Source organism: Rutilus rutilus (assembly GCF_951802725.1).
Source record: "Rutilus rutilus genome assembly, chromosome: 7".
Lineage (NCBI taxonomy): Eukaryota > Metazoa > Chordata > Actinopteri > Cypriniformes > Leuciscidae > Rutilus > Rutilus rutilus.
Window position 1 is genome coordinate 16,310,385 of NC_140221.1, and position 16,964 is coordinate 16,327,348.

The window sequence follows — 16,964 nt, forward strand, 5'->3', positions numbered from 1 at the left end:
AAAGCTGCAGAGACTCTTGAGGAGTGGCATGATGGGTCTGTCTGCAGACTGCAAGAGAGGGGCGTAACAGGAAGTGGGCGTAACTTGAAGGGGGCGTAACTTGACGTTGTCCAAATCACACATAATAACCACACTAAATACCCAACACGAGATGTTGTCGGCAAGATGCCAGCTCGTATGGAGACAACGGTAAGAATATTTTCCCGAGATAACCGTGTAAATCGAAGTGTATAATGCCGCTTTTTACATTGCAGCAAGGGCAGAGCAAAGCGTTTGGAACTTTGAGCTTGTCAATCTGTCTCGCTGAGTGTCCAACAGATGCAAGCAGCACAACACAGTAGTAGATCGCCCTGCCTGGAGTGAGCACTTCACTTGCCATTATTAAAATGTAAATCATAGTTATGATTCAAGTCGAGGTTGTTGAGATTATTTTAATAATCATAATATAATAATTACTTCTATAAGACTAATGCTTTATTTTAGACAATATAGGTGTTTCTTTTAATTGCACATTTTTCTTACTGTGGTGACACCACTACTAAAATGAATACTGAGGAAACTTAACACTGCTACCAGAAAGTGTTTTTTCTTATAAAAATAAATAAAAATCTGAACATGTTTTACACATGAACCCTCTCTTCTTTTGTCAACAGGTGTGGTAAACTGGAACACATTTTCAGAGGAGCATAGAAGGACCAACAGAACTCCATCTAATCTCCTGTTGCATTCAATGCAATTCTCTCTACAAAGACTGTGAAGCCTACAGGGGAAAACAACAAGGATTAGATTTCTACTGTTTTTATGTGGCTGGTGGCACTTACTTTCTGAGATCTGATTTTCTATTGGATGTAATGCTGCAGCAGTAGCCCAGAACAGAATTAGTGCCAGAACATATTAGATTGGGTTTGCATAAACCCTCATTGTGTTGCCTTTCAATTAAAAGATTTTGTTATTGTGTGCCTGTTGTTCATTTGTCTCAAAAGTATCATAAGATTTGTTTGTCAGCGGTACATTTAGCTGTTCATTAGTGCCGTTGATATCAGTCAACATTTTTAATCATCAGCAAATCAGGAATACAATAAGACATCAAAAGATGTTTACAGTTATTTATTTTAAAAAATAAAGCCCAATTCCAAAAGGATATATTAGTGCTTGCTCCACACTCTAGTTGAGGTGGGACGAATAAAATTATAAAATAATTTATACATTTCTTGCAATACATTATCAGTACCCTGGCACTAATGCAGATTGCAGCTTGCTTTACTGTATACCAAAACAAACATTTCGGTTCTTGAACAGCTAAGAGTCAGTTTAATCAACTCTAGGATGTTCAGTTTATGTTAAACTCGTACTTTTATGTCATACACCGACATGCAGCGCTGCTTTAAGTTGAAAAACCAGTGAGCAACTTGAAGAGGGCGTAACCTGAAGTGGGCATAACTTGAAGGGGCGTAACTTGAAGTCTTGCAGGCTGCAGACAGATTCTATTGGAGAGCCAGGGTATGATGTTACTTGCATCACACACAAATGGGCCAATGGTGACGTTTCCAACAGATGAGGAAAGTTCGTCGATATATAAAACACTGATGTTCGCCTAATAAAGCATTGTCTGGAAGTTTAAAATAGTTTTTTTATTATTATTTAAAGTTATGGGACTAAGGCGGTCAAAGAGAAAAAAGACGATGATGGGCCTACATACAGACAGATAAAAAGATGGACAGTGCATTACTAAGTGGTTGCTATGTGGTTCTGACTGGTTACTACTGAGGTGTTCTTGCTGCTTGTTGCTAGGTTGTTCTGTCTAGTTAATAGGACTTGGCAGTGAACTCTCATGCAGCAGGCCAGGGCCCACTAGAGGGCCTCAGCAAACTCCCAAGGGGACCCAACCAAGATGACTTAATTATTAAAAATAAGATAAAACAAGCTTAAAACATATTTCTTTTTTAAATTCACCCTATCAACAGCTTTTTTTCTTTGAAGAAATCAGAATTCAAATGTACAAGTAAGCCTAATTAAAAAGTGTGATTTTCTAGACCTGAAAAGTAATTTAAATGAATAAAATCTTAAACTGCAAAAATGGTCTTCTTACTTGTCTTTTCCAGAACCAATATATAAACATTATTAAATCAAGACGTATTTGAGTTTGTAGGCCTACTTGTGAAAATGAAGTGCAGTTTATGCTTAAAACAAGATTTAAAAAAAATCTGTCAGTGAGGTAAAAAATAATAATCTTGGTTTTCCTTTTAATTTTTTTGTAATTTTTTTGACACAACTGGAAGATATTTTTTTCTTATTTTAAGCATAAACTCGCTAGTTTTGCAGAAAACAAGGCATGGTTCCACAGACAGGGGTTAGATTAAACCAGGATTAGGCCTTATTTCAACTGGGGCATTTAAGTAGTTTTTAAATGTGCCTTAGAAAAAACATTACTGATGTGCATCTTAAGACAAAAAAAAAAAAAAAAAAAAAATGTTTTTAAGATATGTCAGTGCAAGTTGCTTTCAGTTAAACCAGCTCAAACATGCATTTTAGTCTGGGACTATCTTAAGCCTTGTTTGTGAAACCGGGGGTTAATATCTTAATTAAGTAAATGTAGCTTGATTTAAGACTTTTTTATATTTGCAATAGAAACCAAGACAAAAATACTAAGAAAATTTTGTTTGCAGTGTAGGCTATAACTTCATGTGCATTTTGTGCAATGAATATACATTTTTCTAGTTATGCCAAACTCTAAAATATTTTAGTGGATAGAAATTGAGTAAAACATCTTTTTTTAAAACCCTACTCTTAATCATTATCCAATAGCTAAATCATGAACAACTGTAAAAGTCATAAAGGAGTCAAAAAGTATTGGAGTCAGTCAAGACTTGGAGTCAGAAAGGTTGAGAACCTCTGTACTCACACTGTGAGCAAACTGTAAAAAATATAGGCCCACAGCATATTAAGTGTAGTAATGTGGCAGAGGAGATAGTTACACACCATTATACTGAATATCATTGATGGTCTGGCCATTAATCAACTAAACTGTGTGTGTGTGTGTGTGTGTGTGTGTGTGTGTGTGTGTGTGTGTGTGTGTGTGTGTGTGTGTGTGTGTGTGTGTGAAGTAATCGTTTGAAAAGCACGTATACGTTATGAACAGCAAGTCTCTATCTCTTTTTGACTTTAAGAACACACTTCCGTTTAAGGACTCTTTGAACTCGGGAGAGACGAGAACACCTTCCTCTTTGTTTGACATCAGGAAGTGATGCATACACACACGTATGCTTTGTAAGTTGGATTTCCCCGCATCAGTCAGTGCAGCGAAAGATTAATGGGATACACGTATAATAATGGGATACATGTGAACACCTGATCTGCCTGTGGTATGCGACCGATGTTTACACTCTTTCTGGTATTACTTTTTTTTCGTGGTGAATTCTAATCTGTTTTATCTCTGTTTGTTTCCATAAACATTTACTTTTAGAAATTCATACAGTTGAGTAGTAATCTGCATTTGAAAATAAAAAATAGGAAGGAATGGCGCGCTGCCACATAGTTTACAAACCTTCATAGTTTAGGCTACAAACCTTCATCACTCGATGTGCGGTTGTTGAAGTCACTGTAAAAAGTGAAACTATCTTAAAGGTAGTACAAGAAATTAAAATGTTGCCCTTATGTAGGTTATACTCATCTTCTTCTCGTTCCAAACCTCTGTTCCAAACCCGTATCGACTTATTTTCTTATGTGGAAGAGAAAAAAAAGAAAGAAATGAAAGTGCCTCCATTCAGTTTCATTGCATTTTGATACAATGGTGACTTGGTGACTGTCATTCTCTCTAACATCCCATTAATTTGTATTCCACGGACATAAATAAAGTCTTTCAGGTTTGGAACATCATGAAGGTTTGCAAATTATGACTGAATTTGACATTTTAATTGAACTAACCCTATAGCTACTTTCACTTAGGCTAGCTGACCCATAAAAAAAACTTTATCTGCCATAATTTAATGAAGTCAGGTTGTATAAGGTTGTAGATTTTTAGGCTAAATATTATACAAATGTTTAAGGTAAAGTTTATATTTGAGGTATTTTAAGTTTTTTATTTCATGATTTTTTGCTGTTCATTTCAGCTGTCTGAAAATCTTTTTTTATATCTTTCATATGAAGTATGTCACATCTCGGGACACTGTCTGAAATGTCATGTCAATGTCCCATATTGCAGGTGCTTTGCTGAACATTTAAACCTGAGTTCAGCAGATCAGCCAATCACAGTTGTGGATGAGCCATTATCCTCAATCATGTCAGATTTGAATGATAACTCTTTGAACATAAATTTCTTGAAAGAATCTGTGTTAAAGAGACTCTGTGAGTCTCTTGATAAGGCCAACAATAAGGGATGGCGAAAACTGGGGGAGATTGTGAACAGTGACAGGCGATTCAAAGTGAGGTAACAACTCTATTTGTCTTTATTCACTTTTCCTTTTATTGTAATACATACGAATAAACTCACAGTCTTTTTCTTGTTTTCTCCTTCCACTCACATGGACAGTCTCAATGATATGGACATGTGTTCTCTGAAGGCTTTGGAGGCGGAAGGGAGTCCCTCCCGCACTCTGCTCAAACTCATGGGAGATCAAGGATGTATGTTGGGTGAACTGGTTGAGTTTCTACATATCATGGGTCATACGGATGGGCTGCAGTTCCTTAAACCTCCAGGTACAACTTCCTTTGTGGAAACATCGTAAAGAGAGAGTTTATGTCTCAACAGTACAGTGCTGCATCACATTATCTTACGTTGTTTGTGTTGTACTCAGATATTTAATATTTACAGTCTTAAAGTGAAATACTTGTAACATTTGTCTCATGCCCACACAGAACATTTTTTTGGTACTGATTATCAAAGAAAATCTGAATTCTGCACTGTAAAAATGAGTTGCTGCCTTAAATTTCTAAGTACAATCAACTTGGACTTTGAAGTCATTTAAACTTAAATTACATTAAACTGACTTAAAAATTACACTCAAAAATATTTCTTAATTTTGATGAGTTAAAGCAGTGTAAAAACATATGTTGTCATAACTTATTGATCATATAATTTTTCACAGTGTGTGAAATGGATGTAATATGGTAAAATGTGTTAAAAAGAAAGTATTAAGGTGTGGTCACTCAATTTCGGCAAAATTTTGCAGAAATCACTTTCAAACCAGTCAGCTTTCTGTTGATTAATGTGGCAAATCCGCGTGACCAGTTTGAACATCAGACAGAAAACGTTTGGCTTCACACGAAATTCCTGATATTGTGGATTGCTATTGAAATGACTGGATTTTGCCTGCAAAAATTCGCCAAATGTGGCCGCACCTTTACACTCTTATTGGTATTTGAGAACATTATAAAATTTGCTAAAATATTTAAGGAACAAACGCACAACTCTTTAAATCACATGCATTTAAATTCTGCAGAAATTCCTGGCATAGATTCTATGTAGATATAGCCATAAGTGATTTATTTGCATTCATAAGCCACTTTCAGATGCTGTTTTCTCAATCGATCTCACAGGAATTCAAATCCTCGTCCAGCCGCAGTCAGTGGCTGTCATTGCCGGACATAACCTTCGTCTCAGCTGTTGTGCTGTTGGTGCTTCGCATGTGCAGTTCCAGTGGTTTAAGAAAACAGAAGAGGTAAACTCAGGAGATTACAGTGAGGAACAATTAATTGTCTGTCATTCACACGATCATTTAACTAACGCAACCCTTCAGGTATATAACAGCTCTTCCCCAGACCTGGTGTTCAGCCCAGTCCAGGTCAAAGATGCAGGGTTTTACATCTGTAGAGTGAACTGTGGAAACGCATATGAGTTCAGTCACTGGGCCCAAGTAGACGTCCTTGATGTTCCACCAAGATATGGTAAAGCAGAGACAAGAGAGACATTTGGTTGAATTGTCATGATATTGTCACTGCGTGTCACTGATGTTTTTTTGTACAGGACTAGTGTCTTTGGGAGCAGAGGGCAGGCCGAGGGTCCTGATCCAGCCTCAGCCTCAAAGGCTGCTGGTGGGTGATATACTCTATCTGGAGTGTGGAGCAATTGGAAGACCCCTTCCACAATATCAATGGTACAGAAACGGGGTGCCGATCATAAAAGCCAACAGGAGGAAGTACACTGTAAGAGGATAACATTTTCAATTGTACTTTATAGTGTACTGTATTTCATTACTGAGACCGTTTCACTCAGCAATTAGTAGCAAATTTCACACATAAATACAAAGAATCAGCAAGTAAAGAATTAAACGTGACATTTTTAAAGGGTTAGTTCAACCAAAAGGGTTATTCGTTCCAAAATTCGTTCATCTTTAAAACACAAATGAAGATCTTTTAAATAAAATCTGAGAGATTTCTGTATCTCCATTGACAGCTACGCATCTAGCACTTTGAGTGCATAAAGACATTGTTAAACTAATCCATATGAATCGAGCGCTTTAGTCCAAATTTTCTTAAGAGACTCGATCGCTTAATATGATGAACAGATTGAATTTTCTTGTAAAACATGCTCCAGTAATCTGTTTTATTTACAACTTTTTTTTTTTTCAGTGAAGTGAGAGTGATTGAATAATATGTTTTGGCTTAAACTAGGTCAAGAATTTGTTGCCAGAGCACCAGGGAAGATATCGCTGCGAGATCTTCTGCACTAATGAACGAACATGGAGCAATGAAGTTGATGTTGTTGTTTCTGGTATGGATCAAGTCTTTTGTTTTATATCTATTCTTTGGTTAGATGTTTTCAGATCAAATCAGTGTTCTGAACAGTAGTAATTCTAATATAAATAACTCCAGGATGATATAGCTAGGATACCAAGAAATGGTCTTTGCAATGTTAACTGTATCCTATCCAACTCTAGTGCAGAGACGGTAACCTCTATGTGGGACCTCTAAAAGCACAATGTTGATTTGTATGGCAGTGTTAGTGGACTGCCTTATTGAAAGAAGTGTGAGCTGCTCTCTTTTTAGGTTCACTTTATATACACTCATTTTGTGGTCCAACCCCTTGTTCCTCCTCAAGAAAATCCTTGCCATTCTGAAATGAAAGATCCAAGAATATCTCTACAAATTTCAGGAGCAATGGAGTGCTCTGAAGGTATTATGTAATATGTAGTGGCACCTCTCTAACATCTAGGGACTTTTTGGTATCAATCTGAATCTGGTGCATGTCATACCTAATCATCATAGTGTCATGCCGATTAATGCTAATGCATGCTAACCTAACAACTTTTAATGAACGTTTCAGGTTCAAAACAAGCTCCATCTACAGCAATAGCATAAACAATGTGAAATGCATTACATTAAACATGTTTTTTCTTTCTGTGCTAATCGACGGTGTGCCACCGTTGAGCTTGTATTGAACCCGGAAACCGCCTTTAAATGTTTTTCCCTACTCTCTTGACTACTCTTACTGGTTGAGGTGGTGGAGAACACTGGTAGATCTGATGCCTTCAGTAATGCAGCTCTGCATGTCTGTTGCAAAAATGAGAACTTTCCATTGAAATGGTAAAGAGTGCAGTGTGAGAACATGACCAAATGTGTGACAAAATATTTTTTCTTAAAAATGAACATTCTGTCATCATTTACTCACCCTCAAGTTGTTTCAAACCTGTATGAGTTTCTTTCCTCTGCTGAAGACAAAAGAAGATATTTTGAAGAATGTTGGTAACCAGACAGTTGATGGACACCATTGTCTTCCATAGTATTTTTTTTCCCTACTATGTAAATCAGTGGTGTCCATCAACTGTCTGGTTATTGACATTCTTCAAAATATCTTCCTTTGTGTTCAGCAGAAGACAGAAAATAATACAGGTTTGAAACAACTTGAGGGTGAACTGGCATTAAGGGTTCACTATGGCAGGATGTAATTTTTCCGTCTTTAAAATGTATTCTGTTTGTGATCTATAAACTTTCTTTTCATTATTGTCATCATCATATGCCTTCGGAGAAGAATCCTCTAAATACCTACTATATACGTTTCTCTTTTTCAGATGACTTTCTGACTATTGAGAAGGGTAAGTTTTGTGTTCCCATTACATTCGGTCTTGAAGATTTCTTGCTTTTAGTACGTCAGTGAATGATTATGACTTTTTTCATCAGATTACAGTCTTGAGAAACCTTATGGTGAGCAGACCAAATATATTCTATGAATTAATTTAACTCAAAATGGCTGGAGTCTCTCATTTTTCACAGTGAATATGTGTTTCTCCTTTCAGCTACAGACAAAGTGGCCCTTCTGATCGGTAACCTCACATATCGAAACCACCCGCAGCTGAAGGCGCCCATGGTGGATGTGTACGACCTAACTAATCTGCTGCGGCAGCTCAACTTTAAAGTGGTGTCTCTGCTGGATCTGACCGAGTCAGAGATGCGGAACGCCGTGGAGGAATTCTTATCTCTGCTTCATAAGGGAGTTTATGGTACTGTGGCTTCTGCTATAGTTTATGCTACCGTAGTATACTACGTTTTATAGCAGACTACTATAAACATGGTAATTGCCTTGAAAGATCAAACAAACATGATTTTTGGAAAGTATATAATTGCCATAATAACCATGCCATCTTGCAATATGTAAAACTACAGTACAACTAATTGGTTGAATGCTGAATTCAGAGGTGATTAGGAGACTATTAGTTACAATATTTTCTCACCCTCATGTCATTCCAATCCAAACCTGTATAATTGTATTTCTTCTGTGGAGCACAAAAGGAGATCACACTTCCCATCTTTTTATGCTTTCACACATATTAACACTCGGCGTGTCACTTATCAGATATTAGACAAAAGAACTAATGGCATTTGACATCTTTGATGCCAAACTTGGCACAACACATTTGAATGTGCCATGTTTAAATATGTAAGCTTGTGCTGATATTTGGTATAATATTGTGGTAATTAACTGTATAAATAATTCCAGATACCTTATTATCCAAATTGTTTAGATTTTTAGAATGCAAATTAGTTGCTTTTTCATCAAAATTGACATATTTAGTCCGATTTTCACATTGGTCAGAACAAAAATGGCAGACAAGCCGTGAAAATGCTTATTATTTATTTAAATACTTTAAGTCGGCATGAAACAATAGTCTTTTCTTCCCTATTGTGACGTATATCCGATTGAAACGGTTTCTTGAACAAGATAAAATGTAGGGTGGGACTTGATTTTGTCTGTCGGGTATTGATTGGATCTTTGGATCGTTGTTGTTTGCTATCGCTGTGATCTCATGTGATTGACAGATTGTTTCGCCCTTGCGCTGAGAGAAACGTCATTAGAGAAGAGACGTTGCTGCAAGAGAGAATGGGAGTTATTTAGATTAAAGATAATGAGGGCACATGAATTAAAAAAAATGTGCACGGATAAATCATTTATAATAAATATTGCAATATTCCATAAAAACAAGAATTGTCCATTTTGATTTCATGATAACTTTAATATTATTTTTCAAACATTTGTTCAAACAATCTAGACTAAAACATGCCAGTCCAGAAAAGATATCCTGATATTGTTTAAAATGTTCTGTTCTTTATAGTTGTGCCCTTTTGCACTTGAATTTTATTGTGCAATGTTTATTGAATTTAAATGTTCAAGGTTCTTTTTGTTATTTAAAAAAGTTATTAAACTTGCTTTAAGTTTAAAGTTATTTAAACTTAAATTCAATACTGTGATAATACCGTTTACCTTGATAAAAATGTTTCAGCAACCATTGTGATACGAAAATTTGATATCATCATATGCCCAATATGTACGCAAGTTCAAATGAAGATTTTCATTAAATAACTTGCAAAGCAATCATTTGACTTCAGCGCACAAGTTAAATTAGACTACCTTTATGGTACTTTTTTTATTGACAATGCAATTCACCATCCGCTCTCGTTATATGGGATAGAACAGACTAGACAATATTTAAAATACCTTCTTCTGTGTTTGACAGTAGAAAGGAAGTTATGTGGCTTTGGAACGACATGAGGGTGAGTAAATGGTGACAGGATTTTCTTTTTTTTTGGCTGAACTGACTCTTTGATGATTTCTCCTCCTTGTAGGTTTGTTGTATTATGCTGGACATGGTTATGAGAACTTTGGGAACAGCTTCATGGTGCCCGTGGATGCCCCAAATCCATACCGCTCAGGCAACTGTCTCTGTGTTCAGAGCATTCTGAAACTGATGCAGGAGAAGGAGACTGGACTCAATGTCTTCCTCCTGGATATGTGCAGGAAAAGGTGGGGATTTCGTGGTTTTAAAAGGGAGGATAATACAACATATTCACATTGGTTGTCATCATTCTAATACTAGTACATTGTTTCAGAAATGTTCATGACGACGCCATGCCAAATGTCATGCTCAAAGTCACAGCCAATATTGTTTTTGGATATGCAACGTGAGTTTTTCATCCAAAAATAACAAGCTGAAGTACATTATGTTCTCTATCTGACATATTACCCCATTATATATTATTTTTGTGAAGCTGCCAAGATGCTGAGGCTTTTGAATTGAGTTCAAGTGGATTCACCAATGGAGTCTTTATCAAATTCCTGAAAGAGCGCCTCCTAGAGGATGAGAAGATAACTGTTCTGCTGGACAGTGTGGCTGAAGGTGAGTGAACCATGAGCATAGCATGTTGAAGTTAAATGAAGCGTTACAGCTTTTAATAGTTAAATGCAGGTCCATTAAGCTCAAACAAATGATTAACTGATCTGAAAAGAGTACTACTATTTTGCACTATGACTATATAACTTCTAGTTTACTTTACTTTACTTTAACTTTACTTCTAGTAAACATTATACGTTGTCATTTCAAAGATCAATTTAGATATTCAAATAAATAAACTATAATTGAAATATGTCAAACATGTATAGTTCATCTACGTGTGCTTGATGTGTGTCTTCATTATCAAAGAACTGTACTGATTATTTGTAGATATGGGTCAGTTTGACCCCACAAAGGGTAAGCAGGCTCTAGAGATCCGCAGCAGCCTGTCTGAGAGACGTTCCCTCACCGATCCCATCCGCCCCGGGGACTACTCCCATCCAGCCGAGGCACACAACCTGCTCTGGTCTAAAGCACATGGTATTTTCAGCTACTTCAACATATTGTGCAACTCAAATACATAACAGTATAAAAAAGGTTTAAAGGTTTTGTCTAGATGCAAGCAGTGGTCATTTTAGTTCAATTTAAGCAGAATATTAATAATTACAAAAAATGCATATTTTGAAAATTACGTTTTAGTTGCAAGTAATGTGAAAGATGATTTTTTTTTTAAATGTATCAGTTCCATAACTACTAGAACTGCCGCAAGCGGTCATTTTGACCACTAGATTCCAAACTCTATATCTTTAATGATAAATACCCAATTGAGAGATTAATGCATTTATTATATTAGGATGTCTTTTAAAAACAAAACAACACCAAACTGTACATTTAAACAAGTTTAATTATACATTTATAAATAAATAATATCGATGTCCTGAACAAAATGAAGGAGTAGCCTATATGTTTTCATGTTTCCACTGTTCGATCGCGCCCGCGCCCGCCGACACAAACACACACACACACACACACCATATTCCAGCATTGCAATCTTGACATTGCAGCCTGTTCATTATAGCCATAATAAAATATAATAATAAAATAGTCAACCTAACATATAAAAATTCCACTGCTCTGTTTGTCAGTAGTACAATTCGTACCATTTTGCGCATGTGAAGACTACAGGATGATTTTTTCCGTCGATATTGGAACGTGAGTGAAGTACAAAGCCTATAAATAAAGAATAGTTTACCATCCAAATACATCGCAAATGTTGAAACATTTTGATTCTAATTAGAGAGTTAGCCTACGTGAGCCTAACGCCGCTTACTTTCACTTTCGCTTATAAAGTATTTCATTTTGGCTTGTTTATAGTTATTTTTTCATTCTTGTTCTGTTCTGAATATCATTACATTTAAATGATTTGTTGTTGAATATGTTTAGTGTATTTTTTACCACATTTTATTGTTGTGTATATTGGTAGGCTATAGCCTATAATAATACCGTGAAATTCAGTGCGGTCAATATGACCGTCTATGGCCGAAATAGGTAAATATGTTCATTTGTTTTTTTGCCTTATGTGTAATTTATATGAAAAACATTTTAAATGAAAATACAGACACTTTCAGGAAAAGTCAGGTACCAGCAGGATTGTATTTATTTTTTCAACAAAGTTGTTGCAGATATAAAATTCAAAACGGTCAAAATGACCGCCATGGCAGTTCTAGTGTTAAAATCACAATCAGTTATTAGACCAAATAAATAAAAATAAAATAATAAAAATAATTTTTTTTATCATTTATTACATAAAGTAACAGTTAATTTGGTTTATTTTAATCAACCATATCCTTTTTCTCTAACAAATGTTCAGTGCATTTTTATTTTGCTACAAAATTATGGTGATTGAATGATGATTTTCACCTCTTTTTCATTGTTGACAATACTCCACTAAAACCCCCCAAAATATTGTTGATGATATTAAAGGGATTGTTCACCCAAAAATGAAAATTATGTCATAATTTACTCCCCCCTCAAGCTGTTTCAAACCTGAACCTGAAAACAAACAAACAAACCAAACAGTTGATGTTCCCTTCCCATTGACATTCATAGTATTTTATTTTTTTTCCATACTTTGAAAGTCAATCAACTGTTTAGTTACCCATATTCTTTAAAATATCTTCTTTTGTGTTCAGCAGAAGAAAGAAAGTCATACAGGTTTGGAACAACATGAGGCTGAGTAAATGATGACAGAATTTTCATTTTGAACTATACCTTTAACACAGATGATAATTCCAGATAAGTGAAATAGTACTGGGAATCAAACTAACATTTTGCATCTGTTTTAACCCAGAACTGCCGGAGAGCAAAATTCTGGACTTTGAGTGTGGAGTTCAGATAAAAATGGACTTTGCTGCTGAGTTCTCCAATGTGCTGGTCATCTACACCAGCATTGTGAAAAAGTCAGAGGAGATGCTGGCATGCCAGGCGCACATAACTAACCTTCCTCTGGTAAGTGGTCTTTGTTTTTATTTTGAAGAAAGAATCTGCAATGCAATATTTATTCATATTCATATTCAAAACCAGTAAGATTTTCAGATGATTTTTTAAGCAACGCTTTTTAAAGTATACTTTTATTCAGCAAGGATGCATTAAATTAATCAAAAGTGACAGTAATCACATTTATAATGATACAAAACATCTGTTTCAAACTAGATGTACCGCATGGCGGTACAAAATATGACCGCCACTCAGGCCTGCACTGGCTTTCCACAAAAATAAATGACGTGGAGCAATTTGGCTGTATTGCTGTATATAAGTTGTATATTTTAAAAGACTGTCTGGAGTATTCCTGTGGATCATGGATAATTTAGAGTTTTGTAATTATTTGCTATTACTATTTAAGTTTTATATCAAAAGTCATTAGTTTAGACACTTAACATCCGTAATGTGAAAATGTCACATTCATAACAGTGGTTTTCCCTACATAATGTATTATAAAAATGAGTTTCAAAAACACACTTATTGTGTTCAAGCAAGTCTTTTTCATGCTACATTGGTAGTTTGTTTAATAATTTACAGAGTTTGTAGGACACTTGTAAAGTGTGTGTATTTCATGTTATGTCCATAACGCTGCTAAAATGTATTCATAGGATGTAAAATATTATATGAAATGTGAGGATTTTGCAAGAATCAGAGGACAGAGGTTACATTAAAAGTTATGTAAATGAATTCACTGATACTAATTTTATCTATGTTTAAGGCATTGTATCTACCAATATAAGTCTAACTGTCACATGCATAATGTTGAAACTGTTGTATAATAAAAGGGAAGAACAAATAAATAATAATATTATAAACTATATATTTTCTGAAAGCGTAGACTCTCAGGATGTGATCTAACATGGCATGAAACATGTCCCACCCACCTCATTAGTATACTGCCCAAGCATAACACATTGGGTATTGGTAAATCGGGTATATGGCTGATACCTAAAAAAAAGTAGTAGTATGTGCATGTCTGTCTGTGTGTGTGTATGTGTGTGTGTATGTGTGTGTGTTTGTGTATGTGTGTGTCTGTGCGTGTATGTATGCGTGCGTACATGTGTGTGCGCGTGTGTGTGTGTGTCTGTGCATGTGGATGTCAGTGTGTGTGCATGCTTGCGTTTGTTTGTATTCCTGCATGTGTGTGTGTGACAGTATCATCCTAAACCAGCAACCCTTCGCTCAACAGCACCATCTACAGGCCGATGAGTGTACAGTCACTAAATGTGCACATAAATGAATTTATTTTATACCCCCCCATGGATGAAATTCTACGAAACTTAGCATACCCCCAGAGGATGTCAAGTTAATCATACACATGAAATATGGTGCAGTTCTGAACATCTCAACTGAAGATAGGGGCGATTAAAGCAGAATAATATTGCATTTTCATTTTTTATGGGAGGGGCGCAAATCACAAATGAGTGATTATGGGCTAGGTTGATGTGGGCCCTTAAGACCAACATACCATAAAAATTTCTTCATCCTCGGTGCCACGGTTCAGGTAGTTATTTAGGAAAAACTGCATTTTTTGGGTTTGGGGGGGCCCAGCGCGGGGGGGGGAGTGGCCCCCGGGGACCAAACGAAATTTTTCCGTAAAAGTCTAGTGGGCCTACATGCCCACCAAATTTCATGTTCCCTGGTGTTTCGGTGTCCCTGGTATCGTTGATGAAAAATTCAGTAGATAAAAAAAAAAAAAAAAAAAAAAACTTTGACAATCCCTATATGACCGCTTTCGCTAGCTATGCTAGCGGCGGTCATAATAAGTTCCTCTGTACTTTATAGTCATCAAAGAATCTTGTAATGGTTTCCATAAAAAAAACTAAGAAGCATTGATCATAACATTGATCATTTAACATTGATGATAAGAATAAATGTTTCTTGAGCAGCAAATCAGCATATTAGAATGATTTCTGAAGGATCACGTGACACTGAAGACTGGAGTAATGGTGCTTTGCCATCACAGTAATAAAGTACATTTAACAATATATTAAACTAGAATTTTCCCCCACAATATAACTTCTTTTTTTCTTAATGGAATGCAGCCTTGGAGAGTATAAGTGTTTTTTCAAAAACATAAAAAATCATACCGACCCCAAACTTTTGAGCAACTTATTTAGCTATACAGTATAACTAATCTTTTTTTTTTTTTTTTTGTATAATCTTATTTGGATTAATAGCAGTCTTAACATTTTACATGACCTGTGTTTCTTGACATGTATTTGCGATACACATGAATGTTTTGAATCTGACTTTGAAGGACCTGGATGTAGACCCTAAGCTGATGAATAAGGAAACTCTGGAAGAAACGGGAAGCTTCTTACTTTCAGGCAGTCTTCCTCAGCACTGCCTCTACACCAGACTCAGCTCAGTGCAGAAACTCAAGGTACATCTCTAGACTCATCACAACCTAGAAAGATTCACAATAGGTCTTTAGCTAGATTGAGCTTTACAATGCATTTAAGATTTAATTCAAAACTACATTGATCCCTTTTTTTTCTTCTCACACTTTCTTCCCGTTTTACAGGAGGAACTAGCTTTAACTGTCTGCCTTCAAGTCCAGTTTAACTGCCTAGATGACCTGGTCCAGTGGAACATGGACGTTAACATCGGCAAGCCCCTCACCGCCAAACTGGATCTCAACCGCCCCACCAGGAAGAACAGCTGCCAGCTGACGTGTCCCATGCCGCACAGTCCCTCGACCAGTCCCAGCCACAGTCCCGCGTCTGACCGCCGCTTCCACGGCCAGGGTCCCTGCTTCACCCAGCAGTACGCCAACCCCTACCTCAACGTCTGCGAGCATCTCCACGGAGCTGTGGGGGGTTATGGGGACCTTCGATTGCACGGTGACCATACGCATGAATACGAGAACATGCCATGCTCACCCTTCCGGAACCCACCGAGCATTCCCATTGAGACCACTGATGACATTGATGACATGCAGAATGAGTTCATGAATAGTTTGCAAATCTATAACCATCCTTGATTGAGCACACAATGCGTTTTTTTTCTCAGATGAACACAAACGAAAATGTTTCGAATAATAATCCATCTCTGCGAGTTCATAATGCAAGTGGATGGGACCCTCAAAGTTGAAAAACCACTGAAAACAAACACGATGGTAACCCATATGACCCCAATTGATGAATCATGAATGTCTTCCGAAGCAAACCGATAGGTGTGTGTATATAGCGCACAGCATGATATAAGCGAGTTTTGTGTGGGTTTTTGAAGCGTCAGCTTGGGATGTCCCGTACACTTACATTATATGCATTCACAGAGATGGATTATGGATTTATTTGCTAAAAATCTTCATTTGTGTTCATCTGAAGAAAGGCAGTCGTACATATCGGACTGCATGAGAGTGAGTCAAACTCAGACTACAGGAGTTTCATTTACCCCTCCCAACATTCGGAAAAAAAACAAAAAAACGCATCGGTCGGTTCTGTTGTTCGGCCCAGATTATCTGGTAATGTGAGGCGTTTACAGATCAAATCTTATTCCTCCTGATCTGCTCGCAGACACATTGGGGCCGCCCCGACAATATCTAACATGTTTGATATTTAGGGTACGTTTACACGACAACAATGTGCTAAAAACGGAAAAGTTTTTTGTTTGTACATATGACAACAAACGACCCCGTCCACACGGATCCTCGAAAACGACTATTAACGCTGTGTTATGCATGCCAGACAAGTAGTTGGCGATGTCACTTTGTAAAGAAAGACTTCGCGCCTGCGCACATACACATTATTTTACTACAGTGCTGGGGATACACTTAATGACCAGCTGAAACATACTTACAGACTGTTTCCAATTACCGCAGCAGATTGTAAACACAGACTGTGAACTCCGACTGAACACAACTGTCTCTGACTCGGC

General features: G+C 36.6%; 1 protein-coding gene across 4 annotated transcripts; it reads left to right on the plus strand.

Moving 5' to 3' along the window:
• Positions 1 to 3,228: 3,228 nt before the first annotated feature.
• Positions 3,229 to 16,497, plus strand: malt1 (MALT paracaspase 1). 4 transcript variants are annotated; one of them, XM_084414049.1, is made up of 18 exons: positions 3,229 to 3,362; positions 4,202 to 4,426; positions 4,529 to 4,695; positions 5,536 to 5,657; positions 5,736 to 5,883; positions 5,963 to 6,141; positions 6,610 to 6,709; positions 7,037 to 7,111; positions 8,007 to 8,030; positions 8,116 to 8,139; positions 8,232 to 8,435; positions 10,057 to 10,234; positions 10,321 to 10,392; positions 10,480 to 10,607; positions 10,932 to 11,081; positions 12,892 to 13,049; positions 15,343 to 15,468; positions 15,610 to 16,497. In XM_084414049.1, exons 2-18 carry the CDS (start codon positions 4,278 to 4,280, stop codon positions 16,066 to 16,068), a joined length of 2,463 nt encoding a protein of 820 aa, XP_084270175.1. In that variant the 5' UTR covers positions 3,229 to 3,362; positions 4,202 to 4,277; the 3' UTR covers positions 16,069 to 16,497. The 4 variants fall into 4 exon arrangements, with proteins under 4 accessions (XP_084270175.1, XP_084270177.1, XP_084270178.1 ...); XM_084414050.1 differs by having other exon boundaries at positions 3,263 to 3,391; XM_084414051.1 differs by lacking the exon at positions 7,037 to 7,111.
• Positions 16,498 to 16,964: the final 467 nt, after the last annotated feature.